The sequence below is a fragment of the Callospermophilus lateralis genome, chromosome 2, assembly GCF_048772815.1.
Source record: "Callospermophilus lateralis isolate mCalLat2 chromosome 2, mCalLat2.hap1, whole genome shotgun sequence".
Taxonomy (NCBI): domain Eukaryota; kingdom Metazoa; phylum Chordata; class Mammalia; order Rodentia; family Sciuridae; genus Callospermophilus; species Callospermophilus lateralis.
Genome location: NC_135306.1, coordinates 73,666,491 through 73,691,720, shown reverse-complemented (window position 1 = coordinate 73,691,720; position 25,230 = coordinate 73,666,491). Strand labels below are relative to the sequence as shown.

Below are 25,230 nucleotides of genomic sequence, written 5' to 3'. Positions count from 1 at the left end.
GTAGGCAGGTGTAGCATGACTAGAAGAGGTGTGTCCCTAAGGGTGTGCCATGGAAAGGTTCATCTTCTCTGCAGTCCCTTCCCCCCACCTCTGCCTCCTGGTCACCATGAATAGAGCAGCATTCTTCCACCAGACCCTTCTATCATGATGTTCTTCCTCTCCTTGGACCCAAAGGAATGAAGTTGGCCCACCAAAACTAAACCTCTGAAACTATGAGCCAAAATAAATTTTCCTTTTCTAAGTCATTCTTGTCAGGTATTTTGGTAACAGCATCAAAAACTGACTAACACTCTGCCCTTTTAGACCTAGAACTTATATCATCAACATACTTAAAAGCATTTCCTCCTCGTATATATCACAACATTGCCCAAGAATTCCCAATGATGATTACATATCACTTACAGCCTGGCCCCTCATCTACATTATAGCCTCTGAATCAAGTTGTGTTATGGGGTATTATGTCTGGCCCTCTATAAGGGTTAATTAATATGTATGGGACAAATGGATGGATGGATAATCAGTCCATAATTTACATGTTTCCTCTGATAGTCATGGAGAAAGAAGGATTTAAAACAAATACCTGTTCCCTGCTCCTTTTTCAGGAGGGGTGCACAGGCAGAATTAGTAGCCATGTCCAAGGCCAGCTATATATACTATAAGCACATAGATTGTATAAAAATAAGGCATCTCTCATTCTTGTACATCTAATATCTACTCAGCTCAAAGCAAGGCACAGCAGTCCCAACATTCTTTACCTATCAAGACTCTCCTATGAGATCAGCAACTTTACCTGAACAGATTTCTCAGACAAGATCTCCCCCATACATATGTGAACACACTTCTTTCTTCTAAGGCCCTATAATCCTTCAGATATGCACAGTAAGTTCTTCCCAAAGATAATATCCATAATTTTAAAGCTTTTAATTTATAAGTAAAGGTTTCAATTTAGAATTAAAGCAATATAAATAACCCCAATAATTTCATCTCATCATACCAGCTCTGTGGTATACACAGAAGAGGGGTTAAAATTACAGTTTAGAAGATTATTATTCTTTCTACTATTTCAAATAGTATAATTTTATGTGATCTATTTTTCTGGGTAAGCAAAGACCAGATATATTCATCACAAATATTACCTTTTGCCAGAAGCAGCTGGACAATGTCTGCATAACCCTTCCAGGCAGCAGCGTGCAAAGCCGTGTCTCCCAACTTGTTCTATGATGACAGAAAGGGAAAGAGACATTTTTAAATGAGAAGGTGTACTGAATGCAGACATCAAGTTTCTCTAATTAAACCTAAAATGAGAACAAATTATAGAAACTACAAAATTCCAAAGGGAAGAGTGGAGGAAGAAAGGAGACTCCAGCCATGAGCGATGAGTCATTTTAGGGAGTGGGAATGGGATGGAGGAGTACAAGTTATGTGGCAGAGCACCAGCTGAAACTCAGATGCCCACAGAGGGGGACATAGGAGGGAGCAAGGAATTGACCCTCACAGAAACCTGGCAAGAATTTGGAATTAGGGATTCCTGGAGACACTGGGGTAAGAATGAGGCATGGGGTAAAAATGGGTCCTGGTTGAAAGAAGTAACCAGAACCCAAAGACCCCCTTGTTGCCAGACCAAGTAAAGATGGTGGAATAACTTTATTGAGAAATTAACCAGATAACTTCCAAGCTTATGGACATAGGTAGCAAGAAGACCAGAAACCAAAAGCTAAGGGTTGGGTGACAAATTTACAAACTAAACAGGAAGATGCCTCTCTCAGCTACTTTTACCTATCCCACTGCCCCAGTGTGTGCAGTTAAGGGAACACACCCAGGCAGGAGACTGGAGGATATTCCTCTGGTGAAGCAGTACAACCCCACATGGAGAAAAGGGGGGAGTGCATTTATAGTAGCATCTGGGGGTTGCTCAGCAGCATAAAAGCCAGGACCTCACCACTTCACCCCACAAAGAAGCCCCTGCCAACCAGAAATGGGTCCTACCAATCATAAACTGGAACTTCCAAAACTGACAGCCAATATGTACCTTTTCTTTCTATAAGTTGATTATTGCAGATATCTGCTAAAGTGTCAAAAAGCTGACTAGTACAAGGTCATCTGGGGACACTAACTTCCAAAGGGACTATGGGAACCACAGTCTCTCTCTGCCTTCCTGTCTAGAAATATGATCTCTTCCTATCACATACACTCCCATCACTTTGATGCCATCTTCCCTAAGATCTTCAACAGAGCCATGCCGATGCCAGCACCATGCCCTTAAACCTCCAGAACTGTTGGCCCCACAAACCTCATTTCTTTATAAAGTAGCCTGCCTTGGATATTTCATTATAATAATAGAAAATTCACTAATACAGGAATCAAAATGTTATCAGACTTCTCAAAAACAACCCTGGGAACAAGAATACCATGGAGCCACATCTTCAAAATTATTTGCAACCTAGAATTGTGATCAGTTTTTAATAATCAATCCCAAGCTCCTCTTTCTCAGGAATCTACTTGAAGATGATCTCCAACAAAAGAAGACACAGGTCCAGAAAAGTGACAACACAGCAGAAGGGAGAACGTGATTCCAAGAAAGATGGCAAAAAGTAGCAGAGATGAAATTGCTCAGGTTGGAACATGAAGATGAATTGCTACAAGAAGGGTGAGACCAAGACATGGATTATCTTATACAGACAGTCTATGAAGGGAGTATAAAACAGCGCAGCAGTCCTAGTGATAGAAAGAACAAGCTAAATAAAAGTCAATAATTAAACAGAAACAAAAAGTTATACAAGCAGTGAACATTACTTAGTGACAATAATGTAAACATTATACAAAGAAGGAAAGGTTGGATACTGAGATACTGGGAGATGGGAACTGGGGAGCTGACAACCTTCATTCATCAAATAGAAAGCAAATATACACATAAAGATGACATATGACCAGACGGCTCCACCAGCCTATTCCTCAGTAACACAAAGGCACATACAGGAAGAAAGAGCTAACAGCTGAAAGTGATGCACAAGGAGATGAAGGATGGGTACTTTGGGCTCTGTACAATTTAAATTTTAATACAGTAATAACAGTGTTTAAAAACTGTGTACTAAGGACCAGGGATGTGGTTCAGTGGTAAAGGGCTTGCCCAGCATGCTCAAGGCCCTGGCTTCAAATTCCAGCACCATTAAATGAAAAAGAAAAGCAAGAATCTATGTGCTTATAGTATTTTGAGTAAAATACTTTATGTGCCCATAAGCTGCACTGTGCCAAAGAGAACAAGGCAGGTATGTTAAACGATTTCCTCATACTGAATAGTCTCACCTGTTGGTTCAGTTCAATATTTGGCTGAGTAAATAGCACTTCCACTATATCTGAAATTCAAATAGAAGAGATATTTCTTAAGAATGAAAAGTAAAAGTCTGATAAAACTAAGCATAATAATGTTTAAAGAGAGTATTCTTTAGTAGAATCTTCAATAAAATTCTTATTATAAACTTCTCAAAATTTATGTAAAGAAAAACATAATAATCTAAAGAAATAGAAATATTTTAAGAAAAAGATATTTTTTTCAAACAGTTTTGGCTTTAGTATTTTCATACGATAGCTATTAATAGGAATAGTTTCACACTTGCCATGATACTTAGCATTCATATAACTAACATGCCTATTAGCTAAAATAATAGAGGGAGTCACAGATTTTCCTTTGGTTATGCTCTTTAATTTGTCAGGCTCTTTGTTTCCCATAGTGGGGTTTATTTTTTGTGTATTATAGAGAGAGGCAGAAAATGGTAGATTTGTTTTGGCCAGGATGAAATACATCTAGAACTCCATCATCATCTAGAACTCGCCATAATCACTGACTGTAACCAAGTAGCCATTGAATTACACACTTAAGCAACACTGTCTCCCTTCTCAATCTACAATTGTGCATTAAACTTAAAATGCAAAAAGCTAAAGGAGACAGTTCTGCCCTTTTCTTCTGTAAGATTAGAAAGTGGGTTTATTTTTATACTACTGTTGTTTTCTGGTTAGTTTTCTTTGAGAGGAAAAAGAAGTTTCTGATTTTTCAAGTGAGAGGTCTATGAAGTGGGCTGACTGGCCACGTTCTACCCACTGTTCCACAGGGCTTCCAGGAACAAGGCTTTTGACTGATGTTCTAAAGGATTTGCAAAAGATAGCCAATGCTGTTTTTTTTTTTTTTTGGTTTGTTTTTTTTTTTTTCCATTTTTGTGAATCTGACTCCCTTAGGTGAAACACATTTTAGCATCACAGAGATTCATTTTTAATAGCAAACAAAACATATTACCTTTATGGCCACCATGACAAGCCCAGTATAAGGCGGTGCTTCCAGCCTTGTCTAAGCCGTTAACACCCACTCGGTTGTCCAAACACTCTCTCAACCAGCTCAAGTTGCCTGAAAGAATTTTACATTTATAAAAACACAAGAAAAGGGCTAATCAGCAAGTCTCCAATGAAGACCTATCCACTAATACATTTAGTATGGCACACTTGGACTTCCAGTGTGTTAGTGGAAAGCATTATCATCAATTTTTAACGGTAGGTTGATGGAAAAAGTTGCCTAAATAGCTTTACTTAGGTATTTCTACTCTTAAAAAAATCATGGGTGTGTGTGTGTGTGTGAGTGTGTGTGTGCGTGTGTGTGTATTTCTTTCCTTTGCAAAATTCTGGAACTTGGAAGAAAAAAGTTAAACCTCAGTACAAACAAAAACTATTCATATTCACATTAAAAATGTATTTCAGGCCAGGCATTGTGGCACATGCCTATAATACCCACTGCTCTGGAGGCTGAGGCAGGAGGATCTCAAGTTCAAAGCCAGCATTGAGCAAGGCCCTAAACAACTTAGCAAGCACCTTGTCTCAAAATAAAAAATAAAAAGGAATGGGGACATGACTCAGTGGTTAAGCACCCCTGGGTTCAATCCCCTGGTACCCTCCCTCCCCCAACAAAAGAATACTTCTTAGTTTTTACTAGAGAAGAAACACTAAATAACCTACTCAAAGTTACTGCTCTTATATGCTAAAGTATACCTATCTTCAGGCTAATACCCTAAGTATCTAATTTACCAAGATTTTTTAAAATGTCAGTTTAGTAATTCTAAACCAATAATTTCCTTTTGCACATTCATATTTCAAAAAGATCTAAAACAAAACAAAAGCCTTACTGAGGCTTTACCAAAATACCCTATGATCTACAGAAGGGTTTTTCAACATCAGTGTTATTGCCATTTGGGACTGGAGAATTCTTTGTTGTAATGCCTTTGATTTAGCAACATTCTCAACCTCTATGCTTAAAAAAAAAAAAAAAAGCCAGTAGTATCCCTCCAGTCATGACAGTACAATGTCTCCAGATATTGCCAAATGTCCCCAAGGTTTGCAGGGAAGAACTCTGTGAGCTAAGAATTACTGATGTGCAGGAGAAAGCCCAAGACAAGGCTCATCACTGTTTGGCCATGGCTCTTCCCCAGACTAATCCCTGTGGCTCACTTCCTTCCTCTCCAAACCTTTTCACATCAATATTCTCCAAAATGTTCTACCCCGAGAACAACTCCACATGACTGCTCTCCACATACTCACTCTGGCCACTACATTGTGTTTAAACACATTTCTATTGCTGTACTTATCATACTATATTTTAACAAGCAGCCATACATCTCTCTCCTCTGCTTGACTCTGAGCCTTACAGGCCACAGACCTGTCATTCCACATGCCTATTACCACCCCAGAGCACAGGAAAGTACAACACTCAACAGTGTTTGTTGGCTGACATTTATCTTAATTTGTTATATATGGTAGCAGAATGTATTACAATTCATATTACACATATAGAGCACAATTTTTCATATCTCTGGTTGTACTCAGAGTCACACCATTTGTGTCTTCATACATGTACTTAAGGTAATAATGTCCACCTCATTCCACTGTCTTTCCTACCCCCACACCCTACTCCCAACCCTTCTCTCCCTTTTGCCCTTTCTAGAGTTTGTCTAATCCTCCCATGCCCCCCCAACCCCATTATGAATCAGCATCCTTAAATCAGAGAAAACATTCAGCATTTGGGTTTTTGGGATTGGCTAACTTCACTTAGCATGATATTTTCCAACTCCATCCATTTACCTGAAAATGCCATGATTTTATTCTCTTTTATTGCTAAGTAATATTCCTTGAGTATATATACGACATTTTATTTATCCATTCATCTACTGAAGAGCATCTAGGTTGGTTCCACAGTTTAGCTATTGTGAATTGTGCTGCTATAAACACTGATGTGGCTGTGTCCCTGTAGTGTGCTGTTTTTAAGTCCAATGTGTGAGTGTGCCTTATTCCCCACATCCTCACCAACACTTATTGTTGTTTGCATTCTTGATAGCTGCCATTTTGACTGGAGTGAGATGAAATCATAAAGTAGTTTTGATTTGCATTTCTCTAATTGCTAGAGACATTGAACATATTTTCATATATTGGTTGATTGATTGTATATCATCTTCTGAGAAGTGTCTGTTCAGTCCCTTGGCCCATTTATTGATAGGGTTATTTGTTTTTTTGGTTTTAAGTTCTTTATATATCCTAGAGATTCGTGTTCTATCTGATGTGCTTTTGGTAAAAATTTGCTTGTTGGCTGACATATTTTAATTATACTCATACTTACCCTTCTAGGGTGATAAAAGTCAGCCAAGGATTGCCTCTGAGGGAAGCAAGGATTTAACTGGAAAGGTATATGAGAGAATACTCTGGAATGGTAGGAATGTTCTATATCTTCATCTGGGTGTTGGTTCCATAGATGAATTTGGTAAAACTCGTCAATCTGTGTAATTAAAATCCATGTATTTTACTGTACTGCACCCCTCAATCAAAAACAATCACACCTACCTCTTTTTGCAGCTTCATGAAGTGGATTGTCAATGGACTCTGCCTGCTCAGCCACTAGATTGAAAATAAAAAGTGCAAGCCCAATGTTGAGAGTGCCCAAGTGATTTGCTGAAGCTGCTTATGTCCCACAGTCCCCCAGCTTTATGTATGACAGAGCCTCAGACAATACAGCTTCCCTTACTTTTATGTGGATAAAAAAAAACAACCAAATATCAAATTGATAGTGCCTGCTTTAAAAAAAAAAAGCTGAATTATGTGTTAAATGAAACCAAGCCAAGCAATAACGCAATAACACAGCAATTAACTGGAAATATAAATTAAAACCAAACAGATTCCTGACTCAAATACCAGTATCCTCAAGTATTTCATAAACTTAGTCACAAAAATGCAAAAGAAAGCATCTGATGTTCACTTTTTTCTTTCTGTAAAATACCCTACTTTGAAGATACCTGAAAGCAATTCTAATTCCCTGTGTGTGTGTATGCAAGTAGGAGCGGGTGGGGGAAATATTTCACAATCAACAGACCTACCTGCCTCTAGGAAGGTGTGTTCACTGGGTCCTAGAATGAGCTGCAATGCTTAAAGAGGTTATGACTTAAGGGCAACTTTAGGACCACTTCTCCTGCCATGGGAATGTTGCAGGACCCTGCTTTGGCTATGGGGATCCCAAGTGGCAGAAGGACATTTTCTACCCTCAGTGTCTATGATCAAGGCTGGAAATGGAGTACACAGTAAAGGTACATCTGGTATTTCAAAGGCTTAGAGGAGAAGAAACATTTGAAGTGGGTTTTTTTTTTTTTTTTTTGGTGGTGCTGGGGATTGAACCCAGGGCTTTGTGCATGCAAGGCAAGCACTCCATCAACTGAGCTATATCACCAGCCCTGAAGTGTTTTTTTAGGACAAAGAAGAGTACCACCCTTAGACCAGGACACACAGGGCCCCTATGCAGGACCACAGGCCTTAGCCTTTATCCCATGGCCTCAGAGTTTTGAAGGACCTCCCTGGACATTTTCTAAGTCAGTGTTTGGAACTGGTGCCCAATGCCAGCCAGCTCTAAGGATTCACATCATGCTAAAGTCCAAAGGGATCTCCGAAATGATCTGAATCCAACCCTTTCATCATATATATAGAGAAATTTAATCCCAAAAGTAGCAATTAGATGTCTGAACTAAGGTACCCTGTTATTGAGAAGTGGAAGACAAAGGATTAAAACCCAGGATCCTCATTTCCAATCCTGTGCTCTTTTGACTTTGCTGATTTCCACTGAAGTGTTTTTGTCTGTTTTGTCCTTCTTCCAACTGGAGGCAGCTTCATGACAGGAGCCACACCCAGTGCTTGGGTTCCCCAAACTGCCATGATGAGCATTTAATGAATGAACTTCGCTGCCCCCAACAGGGTGTTCTTCATCACAAACAAAAGAGCTAGTCCAAGAAACAATCTGTGAGATTTAATTTAAGAGCATGAAAAGAATTGCATTAAGAGCTGAATAAAATAAAACCATAAGAGTTTCCTTGGAAACCTTGTTTTTTTTTTTTTTTCAAGAATGCTAAAATATGTTCTCTTAAGTCAAGAAGTCAGGCCCAGGTACATCTGGTGTTCGTGCCCACTTTATTAATAGGAGGCTTACAGAGTGGAAAATATCCTGCTCTAGCAAATGACTCCACTGAATTCTCAGCCATAGTCTATGACCATACCACCCTGAACACACTTGACCTTCTCTGAATTCTCTGCCACTTCTCTGAATTCTGCAAGCCCAAAGTTCCCTAGAACCAGATAATTAAGAAGAAATGCAGTGTAGCTAAAGTAAAGCCACTTGGGCAACACTTACCATAGTTGCTTGGAATTAGCCCAGTCCTGCCTTTGCAGGTTCCTTTCCACCAGTTGGTATCACTCTGGTGAAAGAAGAATTAAATTAAGTGGCACCAAATCCAGTCTGCATTTAGTCACTTTTTGGGGGGAAGAGAACAGGGTTCCAAGGATTAAACCCAGGGGCACTTAACCACTGAGCCACATCCCCAGCCCTTTTTTATTTTGAGATAGGTTCTCATTAAGTTGCTGAGTCTGGTTTTGCACTCGGGATCCTCCCTGCTTCAGCTGGGATTACAAGCATGTGCCATTGTGCCTGGATGCATTTAGTCATTTTTAAACCCATTTGGTACACAGGTGCACTTGTACTATGAAATGTACATCAGCCCTGACCACACTAATCAAGCTTCCTCATACCCCAGCTATGGGATTCCATTTCCCTTATCACTGAATTACAAGTACACAGTATCTACCTACAACCAATCAATTACACCTCATCATAGAGCCTCAAAAATCAAGCAAATCAGAGATAATATGAAAGACAAGGGGAAAATGTTATTAAACTAGCTACAGTATTTTTTGTCCAATTTTAATTTGTCTTATCTTTGAGATACTTATTTTTTTTAAATATAAGTATCTTATATTTACTTTATTTTACTTTCATTTTTGGAGTAAATGTGTGTTGGTAGTGCTGGAAATTAAACTCAAAGCCTCCTGTGTTCTAGGCAAGGGCACTACCACTGAGATACATACAGAAAAGATGCAAACCAATGCAAAAGTATAAAGAACAATATAATAAACCATTTCCCAACTGCATGAAATCATTTCTTCTTGGTCAATACTGCTTCGTATATGCCCCACATCCCCAATCTCCCCTCAGGGGTCATTTTGAAATAATTTCCAGGCATCAAATTATTTAATATATAAATATTTCAATATTTATAATATTTCAAGTCAATAAGGATTTGTTTGAAAGACAAATACCATTATCACAGCTTGAAATTGTTTTCAACAATAGTTCCTTAGTATATCAAATATCCCAGTTGCACCATAATTTAGGATCCAAATAAAAACCATACAATGTAAGTGATTTGCCCTCTACAAATCTAGAGGTACCCACTTACATTCCTTTTTTTACCTCTTGCAATATATTTATTGAAGAAATCAATTTGTTCTGTAGAATTTCAAACAGTCTGTACTTTGCCTGTTGTACACCTGTGTACCATTAAACACACTCCTCTGTTCCCTGTATTGCTATAAACGGTAATTAGTTCTAGAGCCTTAATTAGATTGAGGTTGAACTTTTTGGCAAGGTTATTTCATAGGTAGTAGTGATGTCTTCTATCAGGAAACTTATAATGTATGGTCATCTCTGTTCCTGTAATGTTGGTTGCTATCGATGATCATAGTCGAGATCCATTATTTCATAAAGGTTTCAAAATAGGGACATTCTATCGTTTTGTTTTTTTTTTTCATTTCAATAACTGGCATATCTCTTTAAAAAGAAATCTTCCCTCATCAACTCTCCTGAGATTTTACTCTTTCTCTATGAATATTATATATCACTAGAGATCATATTCATAGAGAAAGAATAAAATCAATGCTGACTCTTTCTCCTTTTTACTTCAGTTGTCAAAATAAAAAGCTGGTTCCCTAGCAATGTCACACTAATTAATGTTTGTTTGTTCTGATTAACATTAGGAACTCATAGATTCAAGCATAGTCAGTGTGTTTTGATCCTTGGAAATTGTTGCCTGAAGTGATATTCAAGCTCTCTTGTCTTGGGATAGTGGAAGCTTCTATAAGTTAGTTCCTGAGTTCTTATAACGCAGCCCTGGTAGTCTTTGGGAGCTTCTTGTTTTCTAATATCAAGGAATTCTGTTTTTACCTAAAACCTTTGTTGCCCCTGACCTGATATTAGCCATTTCTTAAAGGAGCCTATTCCTTTTAATGGAAAACAACCTATTATTGGCTTGTGCATTTTTTCTCTGCCCCTTCAAAGAACAGAGTGCTATTTTGTTTGAGTTTAGATAAAATACAACATATTTCCAATTCAAATGAAGGACTGCTGTTTCTACCTAACCTCACTGATCTTACCTCTGTGTATCCTCCTGCTGTGCTGCAAATCCTGGTGATCAGCATCGCTGACCTGATGACTCACTGGCTCTCAACCACAAACACTCAAGGATCTCAGAATTAGCAATGCCGACACTACCCAACTCAATCATGGGTAAAAACTTCCCTTTCTCAGTTCTTTCGGTCCTTTGTATATATTCTACCAAGAATGTTCAGTCAAACTGTTAAAGTTGCTTGGAATACATCCTCTCTGTGTGGTTATGGCAATTACTAGGGTATAATTAAGGTCACTGGATTCACTCTGTTTTTAGTTTTTAGGAATTGCTTTTTACTGCTTGATTTTATAACTCTATAAGAGCTTACACAATTCCAAAATCAAGCCTTCCAAACAAAGTACAGTTTTCTTAAAGTCTCTTTTCTATGTTCCTTCTACCCTATTTTCTTTGCTCCATATAGACAAAACTAATTTTTAAATTTTATGACTCAACCTTTCACTTTTTCTTTTAAACTGAGAAAAACAGAGGTATATTCTCTAAGATAAATGAGGGCATACCATATGCATTTTATTACATTTTTGTTTTTCACTTCACTTACTAAGAGCAGATAGAGATATTTTTCATTCCTTCATATGGCTGCATAATATTCCATTTGTGGATATACCAAAGTCTATTCAACTATTGTCCTAATGATGAACAAAAGGGCTACTTTCAATCTTATGCTTCTCTAAATTGTGCCCAAATCAACAGACTTATGCATACATATTTTTGCTTACATATACAATTAAATCATTTACAATGTTATGGCAACAGTGTTATGTTTTATATCTTTAGTACACAAATAGAATTATAAAATGTTAGCTGGGCTTACCATGTCAGTGATGTAGATAATGTCGCCTTCCTCAAAGTACAATTCATCTGGCTAAAAGAAAAACAAAAAGTTTGATTCCATATGATTTTTTATAAATTAGGATATAATGATTTATTTAATTATCCTGATTTCTAAAGTATCCTAATACACACGGTGGGTTTTTTTTTAAATACTTAAATCAATACAGAAACCATATTACATAAATTTATAGATAAACTAACACATGAATAAAAAGCTGAATTTTTCCTGATAAATTTCAAGGATTTTATATATCTAATAAACAGGAATTCTTCACGCACACGCACAGAGCTTACATTTTTCCATGACACATCAAAATGGAATATTAACAAAATGTCTTTCTTATAGAATCCCAAAAGGTGATATATTTTTTTCTTAAAAGCTTGAATGACTAGAATTAACACCATGAAAAGTACCAACATCTGCTATTTGTTTATTTTGAGAAAATCATCATCCTAACTCTCAGGTTCAGACAGAATGAACTTTCTATGTGTGAGAATATTTAATACATAACTTAACCATCAATAAGGCTAAAGAGCCAAAAGTTAAGAAGCAGTTAGAGAGTCTAGAGGCATAAGCAGCTTTTAAGGGTTACCTAATTACATAGTCCATAAGTGCTCTGGCCTGTACCAGTGAAACATCCTACAATCTCTCTGAACAGAGCTAGCACTTTAATTAAACATCTTTTTCCCATCATAGATAACATCATGACTTTCTGAGTAAATAGGACAATGCCTACTGAGAGTGAATTTCAGATACTGGGAGATGTTTACATTGTCAGGCTCAGTGAAAAATGTAGGGCACACATTTCACATAGGATAAGATCACAATTATGCATGAAATACACATAGAAAAATTTCCATATTCCCTATCATGGGCATGTATTACTTTGATAATATTGGTGTGGAAAACATCTTTTAAAAAAGGACTTTATTATTTCTGATTATAGTTAGGATTCCATGCAAATAAATACTATAACAGTGAAACAAATCATACCATCCATTCACTTTTTCCATTTGTTTACCTCCTCTCGGTACCAGACTGGGACAAGTACATATGATTCTGCATTCATAATTTGTTTCATTTAAAAGCTGATCCATATTATTATTATTGTAACTATTTGTCCCTAAATATAAATGAAGGCTATATCGATCACATCATGCTTTAACCAACTACAATACGTGACTCTATAGATGCAAGCTGCATTCAATTATAAAAAGTAAAGGATGATTAGTGATACCCTCCCAAAATGGCCAGATTTTTTTAAAAGGTAACTTTCTAATTCATTTGTAATATCGACACTTTGATTTACAGAGACTAGACTTACATGTAGTATAAGCTATGCAAAATTAGCTAAACCTACAATGTTGAGAGCCATTTGTGAACTGAGTTAGGACCAAACCCACATCACAGCCAGTGAATAGGAAAATCTGGTATCTGGGATTTCCAGAGGCAATCCTTCTGGTTGAGACTGCCCAGATACATGCGAGTTCCTATTCAGTTCTGCCAAAAGCTCCCACACACCACCAGAAATGGGTGACCTGCTGCAGTCACACAGCCACAAAGCCTCCCGGAAATGGGTGTGGCTTCCCAAGATGCCAATCAACATGTTGACAGAGAGACCCATGAAGCAAGAGTCCATCCACTGAAACTTTATCCCTGCCTTTGATGCTCTCCTTTAAATAAAGAATAGGAGCCATTTTTTAACTGTTCTGTTCCAGCTCCTATCAGGACTGGAAGAATCTACCACGCGCTCTGCTTTAAAAACTAATTCTGACTTTGTCCCGTATTTCTTCACTCATTACTTCACACTTCATTTTTCTCAGGTGTCTTATCCTCTCCTGAGGAAGAATTACCCTGTCAAGGTGCTGGCCACCTCACCATATCAAGACCTGATGACATGTATTTTCATTTGAAATAAATGCTTAGGAGAGAAGAGATTAAAGACCTTTAAGATTTTCTCTAATCTATGCCTAAAGTAATTTAATGATTTGCTGCAAGCTGGCTCACTCTCAAGAGGCCAGAAGGAGGACATGCTCATGCCACAGCACTCCAGCGGGGTGCAGTGGCCACCCCAGAACAGTAAGGCTGGCCCCACACTGACAATTTTAACATGACTTGACTATCTCTCCTTTGCAAGACACTAAGTAATAGATGGAAGAATGAAAAAAGTAGAATGGTATAAGAAAAACTAGAATTAACATGAACCGTAGCTTTTTTCTAGGGTCATTCAGCACTCCTTGAGGTTCTATAAGAGTTCAATAGCTTGAAGAGATTTTGCCCATCTTACAACTGTTCAGGGTCATTCTCATTCTGTACCTGCCCACTAACGTCTTACAAGGAATCTTCCTCTTTAGTGCTTTCAGAGAAAATAGGAGTTATCTTTCCCTACCATTGTAGCCTTTTTTTTTTAACTGAAAAGGTCAAGCCTACCTAAACTTCCACTTTTATTTTATTTTTGGAACCAGGGATTGAACCCAGGAGCACTGAATCACTGAACCACATCCCCAGCCAATTTTATTTTATTTTTTTATTTTAGGACAGAGTCTTGCTAAGTTGCTGAGACTGGCTTTGAACTTGCAACCCTCCTGCCTCAGCCTTACAAACCACTGGGATTATATGTATGTGCCATGGTACCTGGCTAAATTTCCATTTTTAATGTGATCAGTCATCCTTGAAACAAAAAGACATTACACATATGTGCATAACACATGTACATACAAAATCCCTATAATTAGTCTTTCTATGAAATACACAGGGAGAATAGGAAGTAATTACCTCGTGTAGACAGGGTTTTGTTTTGGTGATTAAAATGTTCTAGAACTAGACGAGGCGGTGGTTGAAGAACATTGTGACTGAATTAAACACAACTGAATTGTTCACTTAAAGTGGCTGATTTTATGTTACATGAATTTTACCTCAATTTAAAAAAACATAAAGTCAAAAACTCGATTCAGGGCTGGGGTTGTGGCTCAGTGGTACAGCGCTTGCCTAGCATGTGTGAGGCTCTGGGTTCAATTCTCAGTACCACACATAAAAATAAATTAAAAAAAAATAAATAAAGATCCACTGACGACTAAGAAAATATTTAAAAAAAAAAAACTCGATTCAGACTCTGTGTGTCATCTTAAATAATTCTTGTCCTTCGTGGTTTGGTAAAGTGCATCATTTGGAAAATTCTGCTAAGTCCAGTCATTTCGATACTTCTCAGTGCTGATTCAGTTTTTAAATTAGTGGCTGCTGTTCAATAGTGGCATCTGCCACAAGCCAACCATTAGGTCAGAATGGTTTTTCAACTGAGGCAACAACAGGCGGTCGATTTCTGTCAGGGAGAAAAAGTTCTAGCTATTTTTTTCATTCTGAGAAATGACAATGGACAGTTTATTTTCTTTTAATCAATAGCTCCAAACTCAATATCAGTGCCTGCAAAATATCTTCTTATAAAGAAACTAGGGATGGTTTTTCCTAAAGTGGCTAAGGAGGTGGTCTTCAGACTGTTGGGGACAGTAGAGACAACAAAGTAATTTTGCAATTTTAAAAATCAGATTTTACCTGCAATCTTCACATTTTCCATTAAGAAACTATGAGCAGAACAACTGATGTAAACTGTTTGATGAGGACCTAATATTAAATTCCTGGCAACGTATTCATGGGACAGAAATGGGAAAAGAGTGACACAATGAAGTAAAGGTATCTCTATTTCCAGCGTGTTCTTTGGTTTTTAACCACATTCCTCTTTCCTCTCTCCTTGAAAAACCACAAGGTATCAGAGCAAGGCAGCTGCTGGACAAAGTGGGTAATGTATTCACATTCCTGTTCCATGTATTCTTAGTAACATGTGATTTCCAAAGCATTAATTTTGTTAGTTTATGCAAATATATGCTGTATGGAAAGTTTAGAAGACTTGTGAGATACTTTTGAAATGGTTCAGGTCTGACAACCCAAAGCCTCCAAAATTAATAAAAAGAAAAAAACAAGTTTTTTATAAATTATTTTATTTAATATATTGTAGCATTTATTATGCACCAGGCACAGGTCTGGGCATTTACATTTACTAATTATTAACAATTATTAACTAATTTAATTTTTACCAACAATACTATAATATAATGTATTAAATAGACTATAAAGTGTTGCTTTTCTTGTTGTTATAGATGAGAAGCTTTCCCAAGGGCATAAAGCAGGTCCATGGGAAACCCTGACCTTGAGCTACTGCATCAGGCTGTGTGGGGTCCCAGTTCTTTACAATCCATGCTATTTCTCAGACAGAAGCATTATGCAGCCATTACTGGACATTATGGTGTCATGACCAGGTTAAAACTGGCGGCCTTGGAATATAAACTGTCATTACTCACTTCCCACCCCCTGATCATGTAGTACAAAAACACCAACAGTAGCACCTTTTACTTGCAAAGCATACTTGACCTCATTTGCTCCTCAAAACAACCCCAGGCAGGGCTGGGTCAAGGGTATAATCTTTATTTCACAACCAGACCCAGAGAAGTTAAAAGAATTTGCTACAAATAAGAACGAGGAGCATGGCAGGCTCTACCTTATGTTTAGAGTTGGATTCTAGAGCTGCTTTGGAGGTAGATGAGCTATAAACCTGCTCAGCAAACCTTTACTACAGAGCAAGATTTCGGCTCCCCTTCAGAAATCAATGCTCCTCCAGCACACAATGCTGTTCTGCCCCACTCTTCATCCTGGTCTACCCAGTCCTGGCAGTTCTCTGTGTGACACTTTACTGGACCAGGCACTTGGAGAGAAGAACCAAATGGGGATGGGTGACTCTAGGACTACTCCGCCTTTATGCAGGATACATGAGAAATGGGCTGGCAGCAAGAACCAGGAGCCACAGTGGCCTCAGGTCCTACCTGTTCCTTGGGCATTGCTGTCACTATCTCCTGAGGGTGGAACAGTCAATAGTGGGACAGGACCCAGGCCTCCCCAGCATATTGCATATGTTGACAGACATCCCTAGGTATCCAGATCAGCTCTTTAGTTGTGTGGTCACAATGACTTTAAAGAGGTCAGGTCGATTTAGGATGTGCCATGGTATATCTGTCCCTGTAGAAAAGATACCTGCTACATGGAGCATAAAGACCAAGAGAAATTCTCATTCGGGAACAAATGCAAATAAACCCAGTTCTCAGATTAAATTCAAAATTTAACAACAGGCCCAGCATGAATGCTTACCCAGTCAGGAAGGTCTGTGGGAGCCAGGGGCTGCCTATTCCACCAGACGTGACTTCTTCAATATATGGATGGAGGGGAGGGGAGGGAAAGAGGAGAGGATTGTGAGGGCAACAGGGCTTGGGTGGTCATTAGTGACCACAGCCTAGGTCCTCAGGACCAGACATAATTAAAATTTTATATTTAGAGCAACACCTTAAATGTAGAATTTTTAAAAAAACAACCTTAATACATTAGTGTGTATTTTATTCTGTGCATTCAAAAATAACTGGAGTTTTTTTGTTTTGTTTTGTTTTGTAAGCACAGGAGAAACTCCATTCTGAGGTGGAATTGTAGGTAAATTATTCAATGTATCACTGAATCAAAAATATTTGTTAAATATCTGTTAATATAACCACTACTACTCCTTTAAATAGTACCAATTACTCCTTAATTAGTAACAGCAGCATCATATGTAATCTTTCTTAATTCTTACTGAACCCTATGTGATTATTATTATTCTCACTTTATAGGTGCAAGTATAGGGATAGAGAGGTTAGGTAATTTGCTAAGCTCACACAGCTGCTAAGTAGGCAGAGCAAATCCTAAAGCCTTGGGTTCTTCTGCTTCCATGAACATTGTGGCAGCAAGTAGGACTGAAATTATAGACAGAAGTTCAGAGGTAGAAGAGACATCCTACTGCTAGCTGCAGCTGTCAAAGAACAGTTATGGAAGAGGAAGTAGCTCACATGAGCTTAAAAGAGGCAATACCATGGTCCAGAAAGGATCAAGACTCAGATTCTTTTCTTTCTTTTTTCTTTTTTTGGTACTGGGGATTGAATCCAGGGGCACTTAACCACTGAGCCACCCCCCAGCCCTTTTTCATATTTTATTTAAAAAGACAGGGTCTCGCTGAGTTGCTTAGGACCTTGCTAAATTGCTGATCTTCCTGGCTTTGTCTCAGGAGCCGATAGGATTACAGGTATGTCCCACCACATTTGGCCAGACTTGGGTTCTACTGTGAGTCGAATCCTGCCTGTATGGTCCACTAAGGGGAAGGAACAGAGCCCAGCTGGGCTGGAAGGGGGCTGGACTACAGAAGACCATATCTTTAGTCAAATAAAGATGTAAAGCCAGTGGTGGGATCAAAACCACATTTTAGGAACATCAATCCAGCTAGAATGAAGCCGGAATGGAGAAGCTGGAGTCCATGTGATAAAAGGGAGTCCACGCAGCAGGTCAAGAAGAACCAAAGAGGGAGGAGAGGTCAGGGAGACAGACAAAGATGATGTCAACTAAGGACCCACGAAGGAGAACACGTCCCACTCCAGAGCCAAGGGCCACTGCAGAGAATGGTTCACTCATGGAGGGGCCCAGGAAGGTCGCTGATGGCCACCCACCCTTCCCATGCTTATCCTCCTCTGGGCGCATGCAACCTGGGAACCAACAGATAAGGACAGTCAGAGGCACGGAATGTCAGCCCTCCTGTGAGCAGGGGTTAAAGACGGCCACCTTCTGGGCCTCGTACTTCCGTACCTGTTACGGCTTTTTGTGTCCCCACCCAAAAAACTCTTATGCTGAAATCCTATCCCCCACTATCTCAGATATAGCCATCTACAAGCCAAGGAGACAGGCCTCAGAAGAAATCAACCAAGCTGGCACCTTGATTTTAGAGTTCTGGACTTACTCTTGGAATTCTGAGAAAATAAATTTCTGTTGCTTAAGATATTCAGTTGAGATGCTCTGTGATGGCAGGCTTAGCAAACTAAAACACTGCCTGTTCCCTCCCTCACCAACACGGAAACCCCTTGGTGAGAATAAAACGCCCACCCAACCCCTCCTTATTTCAGAAACATTTTGTTTAGGAAGTCTTTTGAATATGCATGCACCCCATGTCAGCCACACTGACTGCTATGACTCACTGGTGCCCACCAGGTGCTGGGCTTTGAATATTACCTCACACCATGATCCCAAGAGCACTCCAGGGAGAGCCAGGTCTAGGGCAAACCTGGATGAAGATGGCAGCAAGCTGGCTTGCCCACAGAGGGCAGTCAATAGCATGTAAGAAAGAAGAATCATCAAGAGCAGGTTTCCTTTCTTGGTTTCTTTCTCCTTTGCCTCCTAACTATCTGAACCCCCTGCTTCACTATTAATCACGGCTGTACCAGAAGCTCCCAACCTCCTAGATGTCTTTCCACTCCTTAGCTAGAGGCATTCTTCTAGAACTTCACTATCTCACCACTCCCAGACTCAGACCCTTTCAACTGCTTCCCCTCTCACCCAGAGCAAAGTCCAACTGAGACCCCCAAGGCCCTACACTCTACTCTAGTCTTCATCTTGTCCCCCTGAACACACACCTACTTCCCTCTCTCATAGGCATGATTTTCCAGGCCACATTGTCTTCTCTGCTGTTCTAGAATGCATCAAAGACCCTACTGGAACTTGCTGTTCTGTCTGCTCCCTCCATTCCTTCAGGTCTCTGTTCACAGGTCACCTTTATAGAATGGTCATCCCTGGATACCCTCTTTTCACCTCTCTGCCCCTTCCCTCCTTTCTCCATGACACAGAGCCCCTGACAATCACATTCATTTGTGGGCCTATTGCCTGACTCTCCCACCAGGATGCAAGCTGCTTGAGTCCTTTCTGTTGTGGTCACACTACCCTCAAGGCCTGGATCAGCGTCTGGTACATTGCAGGGGCTCACTGAACCATGTACGTGTGAACTTAGGAATGGATAACAGAAACTCTAACAATGGAAAATACATCCAGCAGAGAAAAAACTGCCCTGGGAGCACAGCAGTTCAGACTTGGAGGACTTGCAAATCAACCCAGGGACTATAGCTTACCCACTGTGGAACAGCAATAGGAAGTGACCATTCATCCATTCCTATGAGTCACTTATGTCTATCAAAAAAAAAAAAAAAAAAAAAAAAAAAAAGGCAGACCAGATGGGCCACAGGAAATGCCTAAATGAGATCACCTTAGGTTTTTTTTTTTGGTCACTTAACATATACTTAATAAAAAAAGTTAATTTCATTATATTATCCTTTCCATGTAGCTTGATTATCTGTTAAGAGATAGTATATTTCTCTTTTCAAAGTTTCTCTTGGTAATTGTTTCATAATGTATTAAAACAACAATGACAAAAGAGAAAACAACAAGATATTTTACAGAGAAAGTGTCAGTTTTAAATGCATGGATGAGAAAATACACAAATAAAAATAGCCTATTCTTAACATGTCCTGGACAAAACTGTAAGGTCTGCATTTAAGGCTAAAGAATAGTGAAGCTTCATTTAATTTAAATTTAAACTCATTAAATTCATTTAAATTAATTTAATTCAGTTCAACAAGGTGTTCATACCCTTAATATGTAGGTATTCATAATAAGAAATAGCTACAAAGAGTTAATTATTAGCAAGTTAAATTATTTATAAAATACTCTGATTCATTTCCAAATTATCCTGAGTGGGTTATAACCTAAATGGTGTTTAAACTCATATTAAAGTTTCCACCTAAGAAAGTTAAATTGTGTGGCAAGCATACTACTTGCAAGTCAAAACACAAATTTCCATAGAGCTCTTTTAAGAGATCTAGAGAACCATATGCTCCAGCATAGCTGGACCCTGAGAACTCAACTACATAACCTCCATTCAGATTACCACCGACAAGAACGTGGCTTTATTATTCCACCATGTTCTTTAGTTTGACTTTACTATCTATGCCAGGAGACTCTTGACCAAGCAGATTGCTTTGTAAAATCAAATCCAGACTGATCTACCTTCAATGGAACTTATCAATAGTTGCTCTAGGATTCTTTTGTTTTTAAAAGAAAATGTTTTTATTTTATTCTGAAATAGCCATAATTACTTATAATGGTATTAGTTGCTCACCTTGGTTTTTTTATTAATTTTTTTATTTATATATGACAGCAGAATGCATTATAATTAATATTACACATGTAGAGGAAAATTTTTTCATATCTCTGGTTGTATACAAAGTATATTCACACCAATTCATGCCTTCTTTCGTGTATTTTGGATAATGTCCATCACATTCCACCATCATTTCTAATCTCATGCTCTCTCCCTTCCCCTCCCACCCCTCTGCCCTATCTAGAGTTCGTCTATTCTTCCCATGCTCCCCATCCCTTCCGCACTATGAATCAGCCTCCTTATATCAGAGAAAACATTCGGCATTTGGTTTTTTGGGATTGGCTAACTTCACTTAGCATTATCTTCTCTAACTCCATCCATTTACCTGCAAATGCCATGATTTTATTCTCTCTTATTGCTGAGTAATATTCCATTGTGTATATATGCCACATTATTTTTATCCATTCATCTATTGAAGGGCATCTAGGTTGGTTTCAAAGTTCAGCTATTGTGAATTGTGCTGCTATAAACATTGATGTGGCTGTGTCCCTGTAGTATGCTGTTATTAAGTCCTTCTCAGAAGATGATATACAATCAATCAACAAATATATAAACAAAAGTTCATCATCACTAGCATAGAGAAGTGCAAATCAAAACTACTCTAAGATTTCACCTTAGGTTTTTATATCAATTTTAAGGTTAGAAACTGAATACTTACAGTTCTGGGTTCAAAGGTATACAGAGCTCTGAAGACTCTAACTTGCCCTAAAAGAGAAGAAAAGATAACATGTGATCAGTTCTTTCATTTCTAAATTTTCTGTAAGTAACAGAATCCATTATGTTCTTCAGAAACTAATCTCTAGGGTATATAAAGAACTCAAAAAGCTAAACACTAAAAAACAAATAACCCAATCAACAAATGGGCTAAGGACCTGAACAGATACTTCTCAGAAGAGGATATACAATCAATCAATAAGTATATGAAAAAATGCTCATCATCTCTAGCAATCAGAGAAATGAAAATCAAAACCACTCTAAGATATCATCCCACTCCAGTCAGAATGGCAGATATTATGAAGACAAACAACAATAAGTGCTATTGAGGATGTGGGGAAAAAGGTACATTCATACATTGTTGTTGGGACTGCAAACTGGTGCAGCCAATTTGGAAAGCAGTATGGAGATTGCTTGGAAAACTGGGTATGGAACCACCATTTGACCCAGCTACTCCTCTTCTCAGACTATACCTAAAGGACTTAAAAATAGCATACTACAGGGACACAGCTACATCAATGTTATAGCAGCACAATTCACAATAGCTAAACTGTGTTGCCAACCTAGATGTCCTTCAGTGGATGAATGGGTAAAAAAAAAAAAATGTGGCATATATATACACAATGGAATTTTACTCAGCATTAAAAAAGAAGAAAACCATGGTATTTGCAGGTAAATGGATAGCTTTGGAGAAGATAATGCTAAGTGAAGTCAGCCAATCCCAAAAAAGAAAATACCAAATGTTTTCTCTGATAGGGAGGTTGACTCATACTGGAATAGGGAGGAAGAACATGGGAGGAATAGATGAATTCAAGATAGGGAAGAGGGGTAAGAGGGAAAGGGAGCGGGTAGGGGAGTAACAAGGATGGTGAAATGTGATGATCATTATTATACAAAGTACATGTATGAAGACTTGAACTGCATGTGTGTGTGTGTGTATATATATATATATATATATATATATATATATATATATATATATAAACAGAAATACAAAAAGCATGGTATTTATGTGTATTAAAAATCGTAATGCAGCATCTTCAACAAATGGTGCTAGGAAAACTGGAAATCCATATGCAACAAAATGAAACTGAATCCCTTTCTCTCGCCATGCACAAAAGTTAACTCAAAATGGATCAAAGAGCTTGATATCAAATCAGAGACTCTGCATCTGATAGAAGAAAAAGTTGGCTCTGATCTACATATTGTGGAGTCGGGCTCCAAATTCCTTAATAGGACACCCATAGCACAAGAGTTAATAACAAGAATCAACAAATGGGACTTACTCAAACTAAAAAGTTTTTTCTCAACAAGAGAAACAATAAGAGAGGTAAATAGGGAGCCTACATCCTGGGAACAAATTTTTACTCCTCACACTTCATATAGAGCCCTAATATCCAGAGTATACAAAGAACTCAAAAAATTAAACAATAAGAAAACAACCCAATCAACAAATGGGCCAAGGACCTGAACAGACACTTCTCAGAGGAGGACATACAATCAATTAACAAGTACATGAAAAAATGCTCACCATCTCTAGCAGTCAGAGAAATGCAAATCAAAACCACCCTAAGATACCATCTCACTTCAGTAAGACTGGCAGCCATTATGAAGTCAAACAACAACAAGTGCTGGCGAGGATGTGAGGAAAAGAGTACACTAGTACATTGCTGGTGGGACTGCAAATTGGTGCAGCCAGTTTGGAAAGCAGTATGGAGATTCCTTGGAAAGCTGGGAATGGAACCACCATTTGACCCAGCTATTCCCCTTCTCGGTCTATTCCCTAAAGACCTAAAAAGACCATACTACAGGGATACTGCTACATCGATGTTCATAGCAGCACAATTCACAATAGCTAGACTGTGGAACCAACCTAGATGCCCTTCAATAGATGAATGAATAAAAAAAAATGTGGCATTTTTACACAATGGAGTATAACTCTACACTAAAAAATGACAAAATCATGGAATTTTCAGGGAAATGGATGGCATTAGAGCAGATTATGCTAAGTGAAGCTAGCCAATCCCTAAAAAACAAATGCCAAATGTCTTCTTTGATATAAGGAGAACAACTAAGAACAGAGCAGGGAGGAAGAGCATGAGAAGAAGATTAACATTAAAGAGGGACGAGAGGTGGGAGGGAAAGGGAGAGAGAAGGGAAATTGCATGGTAATGGAAGGAGACCCTCATTGTTATACAAAATTACATATAAGAGGAAGTGAGGGGAAAGGGAAAAAAACAAGGGGGAGAAATGAATTACAGTAGATGGGGTAGAGAGAGAAGATGGGAGAGGAGGGGAGGGGAGGGGGGATAGTAGAGGATAGGAAAGGCAGCAGAACACATCAGACACTAGTATGGTAATATGTAAAGCAGTGGATGTATAACCGATGTGATTCTGCAATCTGTATATGGGGTAAAAATGGGAGTTCATAACCCACTTGAATCAAATGTATGAAATATGATATGTCAAGAGATTTGTAATGTTTTGAACAACCAAATAATAAAAATTTTTAAAAAAAGAATCGTAATGCAAAATAAATAAATAAATAAATAAATGAAGTTACCTTAGATCAGGTAGAGGGAAGTGAAAGGAGAGGAAGGCAGGGGATTTGGGGATAAGAAAGACAGTAGAATGAAACAGACATTATTACTGTATGTATGTATGTGACTGTATGACCAATGTGATTCTATAATATGTATACTCAGAAAAATGAGAAATTATATCCCATCTGTGTACGATACATGAAAGTTTATTAGTGCATTCTACTGTCATATATAACTAATTAAAACAAATTTTAAAAAAAGAAAAAAAGTAAATGAGAGGAAAGTTGTTTCTAATTAAGTAATAGAAAGGATTTTTTAAATATTTGTTAAATGAATACAAGAATAAACGCCCACCTCTGGGGGATGGCTTTGCTTCTTCCTACCAGCTGGAGCTACATGATTGCTGGTGCTTAGTTTCTGGACTCTACAGAGTCAGTCCTCCCAACCCTAAGATCTAAGTTTAGAAAGAAAAGTGAGTGAAACATCTTAACATAAAGAAACATTTAGTGGGAACATCTACACTGGCTCAATATTTTTTAATTTTAATGAGGTATATATGACAGCAGAATGCATTTTGATTCATTATACACAACTGCTGCACAACTTTTCATTTCTCTGCTAGTACACAATATCTGGCTCAATATTCTTAAATCAGCCAGTTAGAATTTTATATTTTTCAAAAGAAAAGACAAGACCATGGAGAAAACAAAAGAACTTGTTGAAGAAACCTGTAATTGCATCAAGTCCCCAAACAGAGAAGGTACAATAACCAAGCAAAGAGGACTACTTGAGTGTTGTCCTCCATCCTGCCAAACAATGCCTCTTTAAATGTCCATCTACAAAATTTCCACAACACTCTGTATCCAAAGCCTTTATTTGTTAGTCCACTTCATCTGAAGACAAGAACCCCAAATCATTTGTTAAAGTTTGAATATGAGGTGTCACCCAAAAGCTCCTGTTAATGCAGGAATATTCAGAGATGAAATGATTGCATTGTGAGAGCTGTAACCTAATCAGCCCATTCTGATTTAAATGGACTAACTGGGTGTTAACTGTAGGCAGGTGGGTTGTGCCTGGAGATGGGTCTCTGAGAGTGCACCCTGGAAAGGTAGATCTTTCCTATGGCCCCTTCCCTCTCTTTCTCTCTCTGCTTTCTGCATCCCGCCATGTGAGCAGTTTTCCTCCACTGAGCCCTTCCGCATGATGCTCTGTCTCACCTATGGCCCAGAG

At 38.3% G+C, this 25,230-nt stretch overlaps 1 protein-coding gene across 1 annotated transcript in view; it reads right to left on the bottom strand.

The window, feature by feature from the left end:
- Ostf1 (osteoclast stimulating factor 1) overlaps positions 1–25,230 on the bottom strand; it is a 53,345-nt gene that overhangs the window by 4,144 nt on the left and 23,971 nt on the right. The window contains exons 2-8 of the mRNA XM_076843496.2: positions 21,402–21,448; positions 11,620–11,670; positions 8,699–8,762; positions 6,871–6,924; positions 4,289–4,396; positions 3,304–3,353; positions 1,137–1,215 (exon numbers count right to left, since the gene is read on the bottom strand). Coding sequence (XP_076699611.1) covers positions 1,137–1,215; positions 3,304–3,353; positions 4,289–4,396; positions 6,871–6,924; positions 8,699–8,762; positions 11,620–11,670; positions 21,402–21,448 — 453 coding nt within the window. The remainder of the gene's footprint in view (positions 1–1,136; positions 1,216–3,303; positions 3,354–4,288; positions 4,397–6,870; positions 6,925–8,698; positions 8,763–11,619; positions 11,671–21,401; positions 21,449–25,230) is intronic.